The sequence below is a fragment of the Hemicordylus capensis genome, chromosome 6 (assembly GCF_027244095.1).
Source record: "Hemicordylus capensis ecotype Gifberg chromosome 6, rHemCap1.1.pri, whole genome shotgun sequence".
Classification (NCBI taxonomy): domain Eukaryota; kingdom Metazoa; phylum Chordata; class Lepidosauria; order Squamata; family Cordylidae; genus Hemicordylus; species Hemicordylus capensis.
The window spans coordinates 4,646,322-4,666,704 of NC_069662.1; the positions used below are offsets into that span (position 1 = coordinate 4,646,322).

At 47.9% G+C, this 20,383-nt stretch overlaps 3 protein-coding genes across 8 annotated transcripts in view; 1 reads left to right on the plus strand and 2 right to left on the minus strand.

The window, feature by feature from the left end:
* Positions 1-1,589, minus strand: part of RNF31 (ring finger protein 31) — a 46,743-nt gene extending 45,154 nt beyond the window's left edge. The window contains exon 1 of one of the 2 annotated variants that reach the window (XM_053258843.1): positions 1,479-1,589. The gene's annotated coding sequence lies outside the window, so the exon portion shown is untranslated. Of the gene's footprint in view, positions 1-1,082; positions 1,100-1,478 lie in introns of those variants that run through there. The other variant, XM_053258845.1, reaches the window with a different exon arrangement.
* On the plus strand, positions 1,467-6,329 carry EMC9 (ER membrane protein complex subunit 9). 5 transcript variants are annotated; one of them, XM_053258856.1, is made up of 6 exons: positions 1,467-1,577; positions 2,606-2,819; positions 4,134-4,210; positions 4,290-4,359; positions 4,985-5,079; positions 5,677-6,329. In XM_053258856.1, exons 2-6 carry the CDS (start codon positions 2,607-2,609, stop codon positions 5,855-5,857), a joined length of 636 nt encoding a protein of 211 aa, XP_053114831.1. In that variant the 5' UTR covers positions 1,467-1,577; position 2,606; the 3' UTR covers positions 5,858-6,329. The 5 variants fall into 5 exon arrangements, with proteins under 5 accessions (XP_053114831.1, XP_053114827.1, XP_053114829.1 ...); XM_053258852.1 differs by lacking the exon at positions 1,467-1,577 and adding an exon at positions 1,675-1,698; XM_053258854.1 differs by lacking the exon at positions 1,467-1,577 and adding an exon at positions 1,694-1,811.
* On the minus strand, positions 6,315-20,070 carry PSME1 (proteasome activator subunit 1). The gene is made up of 11 exons (XM_053258850.1): positions 19,870-20,070; positions 19,067-19,099; positions 18,571-18,633; positions 17,380-17,481; positions 13,417-13,492; positions 11,551-11,648; positions 11,386-11,454; positions 10,480-10,547; positions 7,238-7,292; positions 7,055-7,141; positions 6,315-6,514 (listed from the first exon to the last, which is right to left on the minus strand). The coding sequence occupies exons 1-11, from the start codon at positions 19,906-19,908 to the stop codon at positions 6,434-6,436; spliced, it is 771 nt and encodes a 256-aa protein (XP_053114825.1). The 5' UTR covers positions 19,909-20,070; the 3' UTR covers positions 6,315-6,433.
* Positions 20,071-20,383: the final 313 nt, after the last annotated feature.

The following is a 20,383-nucleotide window of genomic DNA, read 5'->3' on the forward strand; positions in this document are numbered from 1 at the left end:
AGATCAGGAAAACTGCATGGGTGGAGTGGGGGCAGGAAGGAATGGATTGACTACCGCCTTCCCAGTACTGCTGCACCAGTTAGAGTTGGAGCCTCAACACCACAGATGCATTAAAGTTGTTTGTTTGTTTTAAACAGACATAGATATTTTGTATGATACCTCTCCTGGCCTTATCTTGAGACTACTGTCTTTGACTAGGGCTGTCATCTTTTTACTGGCCTGGGTCCTCTGCTTGTCAAAGATGATGGCTTTATCTTTATCCCTATCGCTTTATCTCCATGCCAAAAAAAGCCTTGCCTCCTAAATTTCTGCACAGCTAGACCCAAAAGCATGGAAGCCGAACTACTAAAAAGTCTCCAACCCTGCCATGCCATTGGGTTTGAGGGTGCAAACAACCCTTCCCTGTCTCCCTTGCTGCTCCTAAGGTTTGGAGTTGCCTTCCAAAACACCTGCACAGTGCCACCTCTTTTACAACTTTTAGTTCTGTTCCTCAAAATACACCTTGAAGCCTTGGACACAACACCTTTATTCCGTACACCCCGTACTACACTGAAACTAAGCACAAGTACCGTCACTGGCATAAACTGCATGTTCTTCCCGTCTACCCTTGCTTCTGTTCTCCTCCATCTTCTATTAAAGGTAAAGTGTGCCGTCAAGTCAATTTCAGCTCCTGGCGCCCACAGAGCCATGTGGTTTTCTTTGGTAGAATACAGAAGGGGTTGACCATTACCTCCTCCTATGCAGTATGAGATGATGCCTTTCAGCATCTTCCTAGATCGCTGCTGCCCGATATAGGTAGGAAGCACACTAGTGGGGATTTGAACCGGCAACCTTCTGCTTGTTATTGAAGCATCCCCCCCCCCATATGCCACTTAAGGTGACTTCTCTATTACCACATCATTTATGTCAAATTATAGAGTGTAAGCCACTTAGGCAGGGACATGCCCTTCTAAACCTTATAAAGGGCAAAACTTGTGTGGTACTATATAAATGCATTCTAACAATAGAGAGGGATTCTGAATGGGTGATCCACACTAAGGGAGCCCCCCCCCCTCTTTTTTTAGTGATTCATCCTAACTTACAGAGAAATCATGTTTTGGACAGATGTGACTAGCAGCAGGAAATTCCGTTTTTCCTGCTATAGTGATGCAGTAATGGGAAAGTTGCACCTGTGGAATTTCTTCCTGTGCAAAGGCTGTCAAAGAACAGGAGCTCTGTTGGGAAAGAAGAGGGACAGCCCATTCCCACTTTACTTTATGCAGATAGAAGTAGAATTCAATACCCCGCACTTCCGGGTTTTTAGTTTAGCCTATCTAGAATGCTACTCTATGGTACTAGGAGATGAATAAGGAAAAGACTGAAAAGCACAGATAGGACTTCCGGTAAAAATTGAAAGCCGCTCTCTATGGACATAGAATAGTGGCGCTCTAGGTGCTGGAACCTCCATGGTAGATAACTTTCTTATAGGCTCAACTTACAGTGAGACGATCATAGACTCTGTGGAGAGGGGAGGGTTCAATTTGTGGCCGGAAGTTATAAGGACCAGGATGGTGCGTGTCTCTGGAAAAGGAAGCATGGTGAGGTCACATGGGGTAGTTTAAAAATGGGGGCGGAGCTTAAAAAGAAATAGTAGAGCCTACCAATCACTCTGCAGGACGGCCATCTGATGACCAATGAGAGGGAGAGAAGTGGACTGAGGTGAAGACTGTATTGTGATTGGCTGGTGTTTGGCCAATCAGGGGAGCTTGGGAGGTAGAGGGTGATTCAGGAGGGGGACTTTGAGCAGCGACTACCTGGGGATCGGTGGAAAGGTGGGTGAATCTCGGGGGGGGGGGTGTAGAAGGCGTGGATGAAGAGTGGTGGGCGCTGAACCCTCTTCAAGAGTTCTCTTTCATGTGCAGCAGAGCCAAGAGGTTAGCCTGCCCACATTATCTGAGCTCTCCTTGGGTGGTAAACATAGGAAGCTGCCATCTACTGAGTCAGACCATTTCCCCATCTAGTTCGGTATTGTCCACCCAGACTGGCAGCAGCTTCTCCAAGGTTGCAGGCAGGAATCTCTCTCAGTCCTATCTGGAGATGCTGCCAGGGAGGGAACTTGGAACCTCCTGCTCTTCCCAGAGTGGCTTCATCCCCTGAGGGGAATATCTTGCAGTGCTCACATATCTAGTCTCCTATTCATATGCAACCAGGGTGGACCCTACTTAGCTAAGAGGGTGGGAGGGTGGCAGCAGTCATTTATGGGTGCTGGGGGGATCTGCCTGGGAAGGAGCTCAGATGTGTGGGGGAACATAGGAAGCTGCCATATACTGAGTCAGAACAGGGTTTTTTTTGCAGGGGAGACCATTGGTCTCACAGGAGCAAAGAGGTATAGCTGGAATCTTGGGAGGTAGCAGAGAAGTGCTGTAAAGTCCGGGTGGAAAGTATGAACTGTTTTGAAGAGCAGGAATGTTGAGGAGCAACGAGTAAGAGCAGAAGAGACTCTGAAGTGCGGCGTGGAGCTCAAGAGAACTTGTGAGGGGAATGGCCATTGTGGGTTGAGTTTGTGTGTGTGTAGAAAAGTCTGTGGTTCAGATCTGAGACTGACCTCTTCCGCTTTTCCTGGCAGGATGGGTGAAGTGGAAATCTCAACCCGGGCATATGTCAAGATGTGCCTTCACGCTGCACGCTACCCCCACGCTGCAGTGAACGGGCTGCTCTTGGCTCAAAGGCATCGGGCAACGCTGGCCGGGTCACTAGAGTGCCTCTGCATCACAGACTGCGTCCCCCTCTTCCACAACAACCTTTCCCTCACTGTCATGCTGGAGGTGGCCTTGAACCAGGTACTTGTGTGGCAGGTGAAGTACTGCAGTGTTCAGGGTACAACTTGGGCCTTGTAGCATGGGGTGACAGCAACTCTGGGGGGTTACCCCCGCCCCTTGCTCAGTAAACACTTCCAAGGGCTATAAGCTTCCATTCATGAATCAACGGAAGATGCAGCTACATGTTAAAATTCTCCTTACATAAGACCAGCCCTGCTGGATCAGGCCCAAGGAAGCCCATCTAGTCCAGCATCCTGTTTCACACAGTGGCCCACCAGATGCCGCTGGAAGCCACAGGCAGGAGCTGAGGGCATGCCCTCTCTCCTGCTGTCAGTCCCCTACGACTGGTACTCAGAGGCATCCTGCCTTTGAGGCTGGAGGTGGCCATTAGCCCTCCAACTAGTAGCCATTGATAGACCTCTCCTCCATGAAGTTATCCAAGCCCCTCGTAAAACCATCCAGGTTGTTAGCTATCACCACATCTTGTGGCAGAGAATTCCACAAGTTGCTTATGCGTTGTGTGAAAAAGGGCTTCTAAATTTCTTCTTCACCCATTAAAGGAAGGCCAGGAGAATAGCAAGAAGTGAAGACCTTAGGATGCTGGCCTTTTGAAGGACAGCCCAAACAAGGCTAGGAATGGGATATTTTCCCTCCAGTTTTCTTTGCAGGGTGCAACATCTTTCAACAATGAGAACCACAGACAACTGAAGCTAACAGTGCATTAAATCAACATTAATGCACCGTTTAAATAGGGATCTTATACAATGCTAATGGGTCTTGAACTTTGTTTCAGTGCTTCTAGCCATTTTAGACCAAATATGCTATCTTTAACGAGGACCAGTTCCTGGGGCTAGGCTCTCGGAAATATCGGAGGGCCCAATAGGGCCATTCCCTCCCCACCACCACATGGAGGCAGCTGATTGTGGGGCAGTTGGTGGTTGTGGGATGGGGGTTCTTTCATTCCCAACCCAGCACTGGTGTGGAGGAGGCTGGGCGGGTGGAGAGAATGCTGGGAGGTTCGTGGGGAAAGCAGGGAGTCACGCAGACTCCCAGGGAACAAGCGCGGAAATGCCTGGGGATTGTAGCTGCTCTCAAAGCTTCTCCCATGGAAAGTCTTATGGGGAACTTACCATTAGATACCACTGGCCACTCAGCCTTTGCTTCCAATGACATCTTGCACTTCAGAGAAACTGTCCTGTCCCGTCCAGATCACCAAACGATACCTTCGCAGAGGCCTTACAATATGTGCATAGATCAAATGTAAATCAATTAACTGGTTAAAAACAAGACACCATGAACAATCTTTTTGGTCTAAGAATGTCTGCATTTCTTCAGGTTGACGTTTGGAGCTCACAGTCAGACTTGCTCCTGGCCGGCTATTACCAGGCCAACTCTGGGATTGACGACAAGAGGTGAGGCTGGGGAGCGGGCAGGTCTTTTCATTTCCTTCCACTCCTGTCCCTTACCCCTTTGTTTCTCTGCCCCCTGCAGTCCTTCCCTCCTTGCACAAAAGGCTGCTGGACGCATTGTGGAATTAAACGAGGATGCCGTGCTGATCATGGTGAGAGCTGGGACTTGGGCATCCTGGGTCTGGATTATCGGTTAATCTGTGGAATTAGGGTTAACGTGCGACAATCTCTTCTGCAGCAAAAGGTTAATGAGGATATGGAAGGAGATGCTAATGGCAGTTGTGATTAAAACAAAGGTGTTCCTCACTGCTAGTTTTACACTGGATTAGTGAAACACTCCTTAGAACTCCAGGCACATGCTTTGTCTGTTTCTGATGAAAGAAAAGTCTTGTTCCACGATCAGCACCTGTTTAGAGTGCATGCTCAAGCTCACTTAATGCAGGTCAGCTGCAGTGCCAGCCTTGCAAACCAGTTACCAGCCCACCAAAAGGCGTTGTAGTCACCTGCCCACATGTGATATTAGTAACCATAAAGAACCCGGTTTTGTTTTTGCTTAGGTTTTTAGAGGCAGTTATTGGGGGTGGCTGTTTCTAGCCAGATTTACGCCCTCAGCACTTTGTAACCACTCAGAGTTGTGTAGATACGTTATAGGCTTTCCGTATTCTATTTCTTGTGAGTAAATTATTCTGTGGGAAATGGAGAAGTGAGGCAGAGATGTGTCTCTCCCCATAACTAATGGGTCTAATTGCTTTCTTGTATCTGATTTTCCCCTCCCAGCTGGATAATCGCAAGTTGACAATAAATTCCCGGGTCCCTTCAATAATTGTTTTGGAGCACAAAGATCGACAGTGGGTCCCCAAAGACAAGAACCTGTGAGTTACTACTGGCTAATTTTTGTAGTATTTATTTGCAAACTCCCCAACAATTTTAATTTTAAATTACCCCTGCTAACTTGGCAAAGAGGCACCTTTTTAATGTGCTGATTCTCTTTATTTAGCAGGGGGAGAGTAACTGGCCCTATCCACCCCCAGCACAGTACTTCCAGTGACTGTTGCTGGTGTCTATCTTGTTTCTTTTTTAGAATGTAAGCCCTTTGGGGACAGGGCAGCCATCTTATTTATTTATTATTTCTCTGTGTAAACCACCCTGAGCCATTTTTGGAAGGGCGGTATAGAAATCGAATGAATGAATGAATGAATGAATGGCCTTTGCCCTCACAAAACAAGCCTGCTGGTGGGTAGGTCATTACTATTCCCATGAGACAGGCTGAGAAACTGTGACTCGCCCAAAGCTACAGAAGGACTCACTGGTAGAGGAAGGAGTGCTGAACCCAGGCTGTGCAAAGAATCAGTGGCTCTTCTGAGGGAGCCCCAGGTGGCAGTGAAAGAAAACGCACCAGACCTATCCATAATCCCATTAATGGGACCAAAATGTCTGGGAACTCACTCCTGCCTTCATTTTGTTTTCAGGGTCATGTGGAGTGACTGGGAATCCTCCCATCACATCTGCAAATCCCTCCTGGAAGCCAAAGCATACACCCAATTGGTTGACTTTGATGCCCACCTGGATGACATCAGGAAGGACTGGACCAATCAGCAGCTCAACACAGAAATTGCTCAGCTGGTGTCAGTAGCCAATGGCAGTGCGTGAAGACAGACTTAGTCAGCACACAGCAGCAGCCAAGATGAGAGTGAAGGTCAAACTGAGGAGATACTCATCACCTCTGATCGCACAGCTCTCCCTTCCTGCATTTTTTATGGAGGCTGAGAGAAACGGGACTTGTCGCTGGCCATTTTTATTCCTTTTCTTCCCCCAGAAAAGGGATGTGCCCCAAATATTCATTATGAGCGCGCGCGCACGTGCGCGCGCACACACACACACACACACACACACACACACACACACACACACACACACACACACAGGGTGGTGTGGGAGGTATTTAAAAACATTACAACCCAGAATTCTCTTTTTCTCTGATATTTAAAAAATATTTAATCAATGCTTGTAGATATGGATTTCTGGATTTTTTGCAAAATCACAGTTGCAGATTTTTTAAAGATTTTGCTGCATTTCTTTAGTTTCATGATTTAAAAAAAATAAACTCTTGTCAAATTTAAAATCTCTTTATTTCTAAAAAGAATGAATCTGTCTGGCAGGAGGAGTCAGGAAGCTCCCTTTCTGGGGGCTGTGAGCTCTTTCTTCCATCTTTGTCCCTAAGGTTGCTTAGTAGATCATTCCTTTGTTTTCATCACGAGGCTTCTTAATTTTCTCAAAGTTCTTCAGGACAATATCATAGACTACAGCCTGGGAAAGACAAAAAGAGGGAAAGGGAAGCCAGTTCAGTATTGGGGGCAGAGACTAAAGAGGTACATAAAATTGGGGGGAAGTCACCTGAGGCCCCTAAAAACTAGCACAATCTGTAGGGCAGAAGTTCATTGGACTACAACTCCCATCGTCCCTAGCCACAATGGCTTTGAGGATCTGGGGATCCAAATTTGAGTCTTTCTCAGCCCTACCTTGGAGATGCCAGAGAGGGAACTTGGAACCTAGATGCTTTTCCCATAGCGGCCCCATCCCCTAAGGGGAATATCATACAGTGCTCACACATGTAGTCTCCCATTCAAATGCAAACCAGGCTGGACCCTGCTTAGCAAAGGGGACAATTCATGCTTACTACCACAAGACCAGCAGTGTTGGTGCAGTGAAGGGAGCCTTCTACAAGCACATTCCTTGGTGCCCATTGCTTTGCGTGCACCAGGGGAGTCCCTGGACTAGAATGTTGGCATCAGCAAAATGCTGGAGCCAAGGCAGATATTCCCTGCACCCCACATCAGAATCACTCACATAAATGTTCCGAAGCTCGTTGATCATGAATCTGATTTCAGCGTATTCGGCCTCATCGATTTCGTGCACGAGTTGGCGGTAGTCACCCTACAAATGATGGAGAAAAATAGAAACGGAGAGAGTCATGTATCCCCTTGGGCAAGTCCCACTGACACCCTGAGTCCTATCTAGGATGGAACGTACCACGTGTGGATTCTTGGCTGCTTTTGACACAGCGTCACCCCGTTCGGAATAATACCTGGGAAACATCAGAGAAGGACACAGTGTCAGAGCAGAGAGGAGGAGCTGACGCTCACGAAAAGATATCACATTTAGGCCTCTTCAGTAATTTATTAGATCTTATATACTGCTTCTCAACAACAAGCTCTTCAAGAAGATTATACAGAAGAAGAAAATGGCTCCCTGTCCCCAAAGGGCTCACAATCTAAAAAGAAAAAGTAGATGCCAATAAGAGCCACTGTATGGATGCTGTGCTGGGGTTGGATAGGGCCAGTTGCTCGCCCTCTACATAATATAGAAAGAATTCTCTGTTGCCAAGATGAAAAGCCAAAAATACTGCTTTCCTTGGCCTGGTTGAGACCCCATTTAGAGTCCTGTACTCAGTGCCGGACTGGACAGTTCTAACATGATCATGACAACATGGATAAGTTTGGCGCAGGGATTGCCAGCAGTCCCCAGATGTTGGACTACAGATCCCATCATCCCTAGCCACAATGGCCTTTGGGAGTTGTAGTCCAACAACAGAGAACCCCAAGGTTGGAACTATTCAGTTCTATTCAGGCCAACTGCATAAACAGTGTACCCTTTTAAATAAGGCACATGCTCAAAAAGACACAGAGACACCCTTCCAGGAAATGAGGCCTGCTCCCCATTTTTTTGTGATTTTCTGCAGCAGAATGTTTGACAACTGACACAGCACACACCCCTTGAAAGGGGGCAGACTAGTTCTCTGGGCTGGAGGAGGGCAGATCCAGAGGCGTGAGAAAGCCCTGTGCAGGTTGACAGGTGGTTTCTTCAAAGAAGAGCTGGAGGCGAGAGCAAACGAGCATTCACATTTGCAACAGGATCTGGCCCGTCTATCACCTGGCAGATTTACTCAGCCAGGCCGTGCGGGGTGGGGGGAGAGAAACTGGCTAGGCTGGTTGCAAGACAGGCAGGTAACACCACCCATTAACTTTTAAATCCAGAGGCTGATGATGTTGAGAGAGACTTGTTTGGCCAGAATAAAAGGTGCTTGAGAGGAAGGTGTGGGTTTCTAGTGTTTTGGTTTTTCCGTTCTCCTCTCATTGACAATCTTCCCACACATCTAAGCAAAGAAAGTGTCTCAAGCTGCTGAATGTTTCCTTTTTCTTGCTCTCTTTCACTCTCTCTCTCTCTCTCTGTGTATGGTTTACCTGTAACCCAGATAAACAAATGTGTTGGGCATGTCTTTTTCACACCCACACACACCCCTTTTGATTTAGGGCACGATAGAGGCATCTGGTTGTACACCGTTTGCTTCAGAGCTGCTCCCACATTTATAGCTCTCGGCAATCATACCTCATTAACCTCTGGGTTTTCACCCTGGCTGCAAGGGATGCTGGGAAGCCTTTTCACCTCCATCAAGAGCAGAGCTCTGCAGCACTCCAGAGAGGAAGGGCCATAGTAGCTCAGTGGTGCCGTGCCAGCTTTGCATGCAGAAGGCCCCAGGTTCAAGCCTCAGCTTCTCCAGTTAAAAAGGACTGGGGCTAGGAATGACTCTGCCTAAGACTTCAGAGAGCTGTTGCCAGCCATTGCTGGCAAGACTCTGTATAAGGAAGCTTCCTACAAGCATTTTCAAACCTGGAGACAGCGCTGATCGTCGGCACATCATGGCTGCTGGCACCTAAGATGCCGCCTAGTTCTTTGGCAGAGATCTGTGTCTTCAATGTCCGCACGCAGACAGAAATTCAATAGGTAAAGCTTTTCCCATCACTGCAGCTCCTTGCCAGGAAACAGCAGCCAAGGTCTGGAATTCTGCCAGCCATGGAGCTTTTAAAGACACAGAGAAGGCGGGGTGGAGGAGGGAGAGGGAGAACACAAACCGGCCATCTGTTGGCAGCGTCAAATGATGCAACGAAGGGCAAGGTCTTTGTTACACAAGCCATGTTTGTCAACAGCAGCCATGTTTGTCAACAGCAGCGCTGCCCAGAGCTCTGCTCAGTGTGGGTGTAAACCACAATGCTCTTTCTTTGGATATTGGGAAAAGGCAAGGTGGAGGGTGAAATGGGGATTGATTAGCTCTGGAGTGGTTTTCAGAGCCACAGGCTTCTCAGACCTGGGTCTCCAGCTGTTGTTGGACTACAACTCTCATCAAGCCTTGCCACTGTGGTGGGCTATGATGGGAGTTGTAGTCCAACAACAGTTGGGGATCCAAGTTCAAGAATTCTTAAAGTGGAAAGCCACAGTATTATAATATCCCTCCAGGAATGCTGCTTAGGTAGGCAGAAGGGGAAAGCGGCCATCTCCTCCCGTATGATTCAGCCTCAGGCTTCAAGGCCATTGAAGAGGTTCGTCTCCAGTTACCGCCAACTCATTTGGTGGCTACACAAAGATGGGCCTTCTCGGTCGCTGCCCCGAGATTGTGGAATGCGCTCCCTGCTGAAATAAGAGCCTCCCCATCTCTGGCAATTTTCAAAAAAACACCTGAAAACCCATCTTTTCGCTCAAGCTTTCTCAGCTTCCTAATATTTTTGGGTTTTAATTTCTGGTTTATTTTTAAATTGTTAAATTGTTTTGAAATTTTTTGTATATGTTTTTAACTGGTTTTATGCTATTGTTAACTGCCCAGAGACGAAAGTTTGGGGTGGTGTACAAATCTGATAAATAAATAAAATAATAAATAAATAAATCCATCTCTTCAAGACCATTCATCATACCTCTACACACTGGTTCCCTATCCCAAAGGGCTGAACATTGTCCTCCACTCCAATGAAAGCAGAAATGGTACCCAAATCCCTCCCACTCACGGAGCGGTGTGCAAATTTCTTCGGAGTATCCGAAGAGCCCTGCTGGGTCAGACATAAGTGCCACCATCCTGCTCCCTGCAGCAGCCAATCAGATGCCTTCAGGAAGCCCACAAGTGGGGCGGGAGGGCAAGCACCCTCCCTTTATGTTACTCCTCAACAACTGAGGGTATACTTCCCCTGTTCATGGAGGCTCTAGACAGCCATTTTGTTTAATAGTTCCTTGCATGCCTTCTCCGCACCCTGCCGTTTAACATAAACAGAGGGGAATCCTGAGAAATCTGAGGATCACGGCTGAACCCATCTCATTGCACTTAGCACACAGTTTTTGCCTGCCACCGCACATCACTAGATTTTCCTGACACTGGAATATAAAAACAGAATGAAACAAGATCCATCAGGAACACTGGATAGGCTCCCTAGGTCTCATTTCGGACTCACTTGGAGATGTGGGTCTGAAACGCCTCCAGCTTTGTTCGAGCTGCAGTCAGCAACTCATAGACTTTTTCCTGAGCAAAAGGAAGGAAGAGAAGGCGGCAATTTTTATTTGCTTGTTTTCACATTGCTATCCCTCTGTCTCCCCCGCCCCCCCGAAGCAGACCAGAGTGAGGTACATAGTTAAGTTTATCCTCACAACAACCCTGTGAGGTAAGTGAGGCTGAGAGAGAAGTGACTCGCCCAGAGCCACCCAGTGAGTTTCGTGACTGAGTGGGGATTTGAACTTGTGCCTCCCCAGTCCTAATCCAATGCTCTAATCACTATACTATGTGGCTATGATGCACAAACAGGGTCAGTGGAGGATAGAATGGCCATTTGGGGACAGGCCTTGCATAGTTTCCAAACATGAGCAGAGCTGATGCGATAATGAAAGCTCTGCATCAGACCTGGAAGACCTGCTCTTAATCCCAGATGTATGGAGGATCAACCTTGGTTATTATGTCAGAAAGGAGCTTGAACCATTTCCCTCTTCCTCTTCTTCTATCAGACTGTAGATTGTAAGCTCCTTGGGACAGAGAGCTGTTCTCTTGTAGTATGTAAAGGACCATGCACTCACTCACTCACGCACACACGCACACAATCCTCGGTGGGGGGAGACAATGCACTCTGTACATGCTTGGTGGCACTCTTTATCCTTCTCAGACTTTTCTAGTAACCAATGTGCCTCTGTTCTATAAATCATGTCCACCAAATGACAGCTTTCTGAGTAATCTGGGAGTACTTTTAGCCACTGGCAAGTCACACCACAGGTTCCACAGCTGAAGCCTGTCTCCTAAAAGCCGTTACGGGACTGAGCACAAGTGTCTCTGCTAAATCTCTCTGTGTGTACCCAGTGGAGCAGAAACTCACCTGGACGGCAACCCCAAAGTTATTGCCATCCTCAATCCGTGGCACCAGGAGTTGTAACCACAGGGAGATCTGAGGAGAGAATCAACGGAGAGGGAAGCAGGCTGAGTGTGGGTCATGGTGAGCATTGGCACATGTGTGTACAAGTTCATTCTTCTAGCCCCTCACCACATTTAGTTTCTCCTTGGTGCCCTGGATCTCAGGTTTCACGCGGTTCAGCAGGGCTGTGATTTTCTCATTGTGGCAAACGGGGCCACAAGGTGGGGCTGTGGAAAAAGGAGAAGAGAGTTTAAGGCACCAGCATCCAGCTACTCAAAATCCAGCCGCTCCAGTCAGCACACCCATCCTTTGCTCTTCCCCTCCCCTGCACCTCGTGGTGCCTCACCTGTAAGCATCAGCCACTATATTTACACTGGATACTGTCCAGAAGCAAACATGGCTGCCAGGGCTGGACGCAGGGCTACCACTTTTTGACAGACAGAAGCTCTGTGCCCTTAGACAGCTGTGTGACAGGCAGGAATGCAGCAGGTGAAGCTTTACTGGCACAGAGCTTGGCTCTGTGCCAGAAGACCAGTCTCTGTTATGAGGTCAACTTTATGTCTCAGGTTTTGACCGCTGGGTGTAAAAATGTCCCATTGGGGGACTTTTAAAGTAGACAGCAGCGGACGTCCTAAGAAGCCCTTGCATAACGAGCAAAGTTGTAATAGTGCAAGAAAACGGCATAGTTGCGCTAAAATTCGGCATGCCGACGATGAGAGAGGCTCAGTGGTTGAGTACATGGGACGGGGCCTTCTCAGTCATGGCGCCCAGGCTTTGGGATGCTCTCTCGGCTGACATCCACTCCTTAGTCTCCTTGACAGTTTTTAGAAAAAAGCACAGACGTGACTCTTCACCCAGGCTTTTGAATAAATGTATTATTTTTTGCTGCTGCTGCTTTGTGTTTTATGTATTATTATTTTTAATGGATTTTTAAATAGATATTTTATTTTTATATTGATATTATCTACACTTTTGTATTTTAATTATGTACCAGCTTAACCCTTGCAGAGCATCTGCACGTGAGTAATTGATTGCTCCCCTCAGCCCCTACCTCGGCGCCCTCACCTCGGAGATATCTCTACCCTCACCTGAGCCGCATGCCCTGCTCCTCCGCCTCCATCCCTTTGCTCCACCCCGCTCACCCCTCTTAGTTGCGGCTGCAGCGTTGCTGGCGCCTACTGGCCAAGCTGCAGCCCCCTATCCCCAGAGACCTCCCCACCCTCACCCGAGCCCCACTCCTGCTCCTCTCCACAGGAGCAGCAGCAGTTGTCCGGGCCCTTCCTCACTGCCACCACTGCTATGGCCGCTCGTTCCCCTCAGGCTGCCGACAAGCTTGGGCCCGTCCCTTGCTCTTTCTTCTGTCTCTCCACCTCTCCCTTCTTTTTCTCTCTTTCTCTCTCCTCCACTCGCTCTTCTCCACTCTTTCTTCCCCCTCCCATCATGTTTTTTTTCTCTCTCTCCCTCCCTTCCTGAGTTAACAGATCTTGTTTCCTCATCTAATTCACACAGCAGCAGCCTCCTTCTCCTGAAGGGGCTCTTTCCTCCCTCACGACCCCAGTCTTCACAGACCCCTGCCCTTTTTAATATAGAGATTCCTCTCCTCTCCTCTGCAATCAAGAACATCTTCCGACCAGTAACAACTGACCTTACTCATCAAAGGCTCATTCTCCCTATCTGCATATGGAATCCCCACTGCCCTATCACTACAGTGCTTTTGTTCTCATAGGCTCCTCCTCCCTATCTGCATATGGAATCTCCACTGCCCAATCACCATGGTGCTTCTCACGAACTCGCGCTAGAGCTGCCACACATGGGATTAGCCACAGGTACACCTTAGATAATTATATATAGAGATTGTTTTAATTCTATTGTAAACTGCTTTGAGATTTTAATGAAAAGCAGAATTTAAATTGAATAATAAAATAAATAATAAATAAAATAACCAAGGGTCTCCCGTTCAGAATTTTACTGGTAATCGTACACGCTTCTAAGTACCTTTATCCTCCTCTTCTGATTTCTTGGTCTCCTTCTCATCTTTCTCCCCATCTTTTCCCTTTTCTTTTTCTTCTTTCTGTACCAGGAGAGCAGGAAAAGAAGAATGTGACATGAGAAAAGAAAGACAGATACTCTTGTATTATACATTCATTAACCAGCTTGCTAAATGAACGAGCAAGAGAAGAAGGTTAATACAGAATCTGAACACAAACTGAAATGATCAAAGCAAGCAACAATAAACATATATTGCAGGAATTCTGAACATTGAGCCCCCAGATGTTGAGATCATTAGGAAGGGGGTTGAAAATAAAAATGCTAATATTATAATGCCCTTATACAAATCTATGGTGTGGCCAAATTTGGAGGACTGCGTGCTGTTCTGGTCATCTTAAGGAGGACTCTGTAGAACTGGAAAAGGGGCAGCAGAGGGCAACCAAGATGGTCAGAGGCTTGGAGCACCTTCCTTATGAGGCAAAGCTACAGCATCTGGGGCTTTTTCGTTTGGAAAAGAGGTAACGACAGGGAGACAGAGGTGTATAAAACTATGCATGGAGTAGAGAGAGTGGACACAGAGAGAATTTTCTCCCTCTCTCACAACACTAGAAGCAGGGGCCATCCCATGAAACTGAAGGCTATGAAATGTAAGACCAACCAAAGAAAGTACTTTTTCACATGGCGCATAATTAAGCTATGGAATTCTCTGCCACAGGATGTGGTGATGGCCACTAGCTTAGATGGCTTTAAAAAGGGCTTAGACAAATTTATGGAGGACAGGTCTATTAATGGCTACTAGTCTGGTGGCTATTGGCCACCTCCAGCCTTGGAGGCAAGATGCCTCTGAATACCAGTTGCAGGGAAGCAACAGCAGGAGAGAGGGCATGCCCTCATCTCTTGCCTGTGGGCTTCTCAGAGGCATCTGGTGGGCCAATGTGTGAAACAGGATGCTAGACTAGATGGGCCTTGGGCCTGATCCAGCAGGGCTGTTCTCATGTTGTTTGACTACAGCTCCCATCATCCCCTGCCACTATAGGCTGCTGTGGCAGGGGATGATGGGAGCTGTAGTCCAACATCTGGGGACCCAAGGTTCAGAACCCCTGTGTGACAGAGCAGGTGAGGGATTGCTCCAATCCCAATTTAGGATCAATCTCTCTACTGACGGTAGATCCCGGGAAAGCATATAATAACCCCCGGTCTGTCACACCCTGTTATACTGAACGTTTTAGAAGTACAAGCATGTATAAGTACATCTGCACATCTCCAAAACCATAAAATTAGGTTTTTAATTAATAAAATTCATAAAATTCTGATTTTAATGATTTGACTAGTAAATTAAACTTGTATTGCTCAAACTGGAGTGATGTTTCTGCTCGATGTCAAAAAGTTGCTGCTGTGCTGCCCTCAAATCTAAAAAGGCAAAGGAACTCTAAAGTTGTGGCTCCTGTGTTCACTCCCGGCCTCTATTAGGAGGTAAATTTCAGCTCCTCTCCTGGCCTCTATTATGAGGTCAACTTTGGACCCCAGGTTTAACTGTCAAGTGCAAAAATGACCCAGCTTCAGACTTTTCCACTGGTTACTGCATTTTTGGGCTTCTCCATTCCACACATTTGTTTTCGCTGGAAAACAAGGTGTGGGAAGGACCAATATATTTGCATGTGGTAGTGGTGCAGGTTTTGGTGGAGATCTGTGGAACTGTACATTTCTACATCCATTCCAAAGAGTGATTGGACAGTATTTTAAAAAGGTTTTCCTAAGCCGCCACTGTGCAGAAATACATCCCATTTTCCCACACAATGAACAAGAAAATAAAGAAACAAGGTGACAGAGATTTCTAGAAGGATTTCTTTACCAGTTTTAGTGTGCACACTGATCCTTCCTAACCACATTTATTTGAATATCAACTCCCATTCACCTTAATGAGCGTTACTTCAAAGTAGACAAACAGGATAATAACCCTTGTTTCATTCAGCATCACAGCCACCTTGGCAAGTAGATCATTATAATATTCCCATTTTTCAGATGGGGGAACCGAGGCAAGAGAGAGACTTTCTAAGACTGCCTATCAGAGTGTCCATCATGGTGGTGGGATCAGAACCAGCCTCCCAGATCCATGTCCGGCTTCCGTCATATTTTTGTGTGGTGCTCATTGTTTTTCTTGGCTGACATAAAGCAACCTAAAGTTTGGCATGGGGGAGAAATAGATCCCTTGCTCTCTAAAAAAAACCAACAATCACACCTTCCCCTCAGCTCAGGATGAAAATACAAATATGGAAGCATCAATTTCCAATTTAAGAGGGCATCTCTTTCTGTACAGCAGAGGAGGGTGGGGAAAGTAATAACATTTTTTCTTTTAAGAAATAAGTGGAAGGTGCAGGGGGGTGGGGTGGGCGGAGATCTTGACAGCAGGTCTTTTCTGCCATATACTGAAAACTGAGTGCGAAAAGGTGTGGATGAGGGAGGTGTATACAGCCCACGGCATTTCCCAGTGGGGCAGGGAGGCTTCAGTAGAAAGCATTACTTTAAAAAAAAAAGTGGTACGTGGAGCTTGAATCTCCACCTTTTATCCTTCCTGCAGAGAGGAAGGTATGAATTAGATGAAGCCGGTGTAACAACAAGATGACATCTTCCCTTCTCAACTAGAGCTGCCCCACTGCAGAGAAAGCTCGATCCAGGAAACCAGACTGCAAGGCCTGCCTCTGCCACAGGCTGACTCGGTAGCCTTGGGAATGTCTACTGTTTCCCAGGTACGAACAGGAATAATGCCAGACTTCCTCACAAGGTTGTTGTGAGGGCAACAACAACAAGCGATCTGCCAAGCGATGTGAGGGTGTTGTGTTTAGAAAACCAAAGCAACTCCATTTTACTTAGAAGACCTCATTCTAACTTAAAGTAACCTAGCCCAAACTCAGGGACATCACTGCCTCTCGTGATTAACGTCATTATCTCTCTCCAGCTAAATTGTATCTATGAAACTTGTTAACACAGCTAAGCTTCTCAGGCTAAGAAAACAGGATCTAACCAAATAAGGAGTAATCACCAGATGAGCAATGGATCATTCACATGCGTACTAGATACTTGGGCCATGTATACTGTGTCTAGGGTGTCAGCACCATTTAGATCAAGGATTCTCAACGTTGGGTCCCCAGATGTTATTGGACTTCAACTCCCATAATCCCCAGCCCTAGTGGCCTTTGGTAGGGGATTATGGGAGTTGAAGTCCAATAACATCTGGGGACCCAACGTTGAGAATCCATGATTTAGATTGTTTGTATAAATGTAAGATGCACCTGTAACCAAACTGTAATCGGTTTGAGAACATGAGCCTATTGATTACCTATTGCTGTCTGCAGAGCAATAAAGCCTCAATTAATAATTCCCAATCCTTGTGTCTGACTGATTGGTTAAGTGGACCCAGGAACAAGCCCCATCCACATCAAGGGGATAGGACCCTTCACATGCACAACATTTCGACATGAAAAATACTTCCATGTACGAGTTTGCAGGCACAGCACAAGGAGGAGACCGTCACGTGAGATGGCTGCATACATGCCGGGCCACTGGTGTGGCCAAACACACCTTTCCAGGATATAGGCCAGAATGTGCAATTGTCATAGGATGACCTACATGTAGATGCCAAGATCTGGAGACTGTCCCAGAAAACACAGAAGTGTAGGAGTTTCGCAACATACAGAACAGAGTGGTTCTCAAAGTGGTTCTTGAGTCATTCAATGTTGTTGGACTACAAGTCCCATCATCCCCAGACACTGGTGGTGATGGGAGTTGTAGTCCAACAACTTTGCCATTGTGGCTGGGGATGATGGGAGCTGTAGTCCAACAGGGGACTCCCAAGTTTGAGAACCCCTGGATTATAGTAACCTTTTAAACCTGGATGTTGTCAGGAATGGATCTCTCCCCCACCCCACTCCCAACCTTAGGGGTCATCTTCCCCTCCCCAGCCTCACTCACTTCCCGCTTTTTACGACGCTCCTCGTCCTTCTTGGGGTCAGGAATGGGGATGTCTAACTCCACACGGAGTGAAATCAGATCCAAAACATTCAGTTCAGGGCTCTGGGGAAAAAACCAATACAGACCTTTCATTCCCCGTATCTTGCTGTCAACCCCTAACTTCTGCCCCATCCTATATTCTTATCTGTTTTTTCCAGATTGTAGACTCTCCCGGGCAGGGACCTTTCTGCACTCCCCACAACACCTAGCAAAGCACATCAGCATTTATTTATATATTATATGTGAATACTGCCCAACTGACAGATGACCTTGGGGCAGTTTACAAGCAGACAAATCACAGACGCAGTCAGATTAATTGTACTGAAGCCTGAAGGTCAACGTCTCCTGCAAAATCTAGTTTATGAAGCACACAGTTCCAATTTGGGTGGTCTGTTCACATTCCTATCATCTGAATTATGTACTGCCATGCTGAGTCAGACCTCTAGCCCACCTACCTAAGTACGATCTACTCTGACTGGCAGCAGTTCTCAAAAAGTGATCTCTCCTATCACTGTGTTACTTCTCCCTGCTCCACTCCCTACCCATTTTTCTCACTGCAGACTGCGGTAAATTTACAACTGATACCTTGGCACCAATGTTGCCCTCCCCCCAAGACCTTGTTCTGACCCCTAGCCCCTTAACCTAAATGCCCTTCTTTTATCCTCTGTATAATGTCTGTTTTTATTAGTTTGAATAATCTCTGTTTTTATTATTCTGTCACTGTGTTGCATAGGTAGCCTAGTCAGGTCTCTGCTCCCAAGGAATTTACAATCTAGAAGAAACAATGGGAGACAGGAGAGAACAGTTCTGGCTAATATATCGAGAAAGAAATATTGGGAAGGCATACATAAACTTTGGTTACTGGGTTGCACCACATATATGTTTGGGAAGGTGGTCCCACACATAGGGGGCAGCTCAATTATCACTTTGCCCCCAGACATGCTCCCAGCTCTTCTAACTCCCATTTCCTTTCCCCTTACAACAGGATTATCAGGCTCGAGTCCCCAGACTTGACTACAACTCCCATCATCATTGTGGCTAGGGATCATGGGAGTTGTAGTCCAACATTTGGGAACCCAAGTTTGAGACCCCCTACCTTAAAAGTTGCCCCCCCCCGCCCCCAAGAAATGTAACACGCACAAGATGTATTACCTGCAGAAAATTAGTTAGCTCCACAATCTTTTCTGGAAAATGGGTTGCCACGAGTTCTTCAGCCTTAGAGGAGGGGTGGACGGAAGAAGGGATGGAGAAACAGACAGGATCAGCGAAACAAAAACTCCAGGAGATTAAAAAGAAGTGTGAGGGGGAAGAGGCAAAGTTTTCACCCTGGGAGGTGGGAGCCTTCTCTCTTAGATCCAAAAGTGTGTGGGTGTGTGTGTGCACTCTGCACATGCCCAGAGACCCTCATGAATCATCCAAGAGCTTCCAAGCTGAATTAGAAGTAGGTAGAAGGTTTAAGAGTTGGGGGCTGGGGGGTGTCCTGAAGTCAGCCCCACTCCTTCCCCTTTTCTGGTTGTGGCATTACAGAGAATCCACTTTAGGGGAGCAGAGGAATACCCAGGGGTGTTGTGGGGTGGGGTGGGGCGGGGGGAGAAGGCATCTCCCTCCGGTGTGTGTGGGGGGTCTAGCTAGAGCCCCGTGGTCTCACCTGGGTGCCGAGGTCCTTCTTGAAGGAGTTCACCTGCAGGAAGGGAAGGGTGGGGAGGGAGGGAGAGAGAGAGCGAAACCTGAGACCCTCGAGGCTGGCTGGGGAAAGCGTCGCTCTGCACAGCACAGCCCGCCCCTGCAGAGCCACCCGATCCGCCAGGCACCTGTTCCCCGTGCTGCTCCGTCTGCGATCTGACGGGTCACCCCGGAGGGAGCCAGCTGAGCTCCTCCTCCGCTGAGCCCCCGCCCCCGTGCCCCCCCCCCGCACTGCCTGCTTCTTGCTCCCTCTCTGTGCGCCCCACACACTTTGAGAGGGGGCAGCGCAGGGCGGGGGGGGGGGGCGTGTTGCAAAGTAACGTCTCCGTCCTTCCCAAACCTAACTGCTCCTTCCCAAACCTGCCCCTCTAAGCAGCACCTCGGACATCTTCCCACTCGTCCCCGCGTTGCCTACACCCTCCCTCGAGCCCCCCCCCTCGCCCTCTTCGCGTCCTCCATTGCATAGGGCAGACTCTTCCGCAAAGGCGCCTTCTTCGCCCGCCTGGGCGCCGGGCTGCAGAAATTCAACAGATCAAGCTTTAGCCCAGTCCGTCATGGGGAGGGGGGGAGAGCCTCCCCTGTTGGATGCCTGCCTGCCACCTTTTTGTCCAGCCCACAGGAGTGAGCTCCTCCACTGCCGCGATGCTGTTTTAGCCACCCCGCAGCCGAATGCCCCCAAAGTGTACCCCCAAATATCCCTCCAGTGCACTGGATTTTTTTTTAATGGGGGGTGATCTCTCACCAGCCTCCCCCAGCCCAGCCCTTTACCTGTGCCTCACACTTTGAGGAAACTGCCAAAGTAGCCATGATCTGGAATTCTCTGCCACCAGAGGTGCGAGTCTAGATTTGCGGGTTGCACCAACAACACTCAGAAAAGGCTGAACCCCAAAACCCGGGAGGCGAGTTTCAAAGAGGCGTCGGAGGCTGGCAGGAGCGAGCAAGTCATGCATTAAAGCGAAAATGAAAGAAAAGAGGGAGGAGAGAAAGGGGGAAATTAAAAAAAAAACCCTGGCAGGGACTTCCCACTTCGAACATGACTAAAAGGAAGCTGCTTCGAAGACAGTGGACCCCTCGGCATGGTCCGTCGGGCAGAAACTCAACAGGTGTAGAGAGTTTCACCACCACAATCCAGCATTCAGCTGCAGCAGGAAGGGGAAGGGACTTTGCCTGATGGACTCCTGCCTGTCGTTGCAGCTGTTAAGGGCTGCGGAGAGAGAAAAGGGCACACACTTACGGAGGAGAGCTGGTCTTGTGGTAGCAAGCATGACTTGGCCCCTTAGCT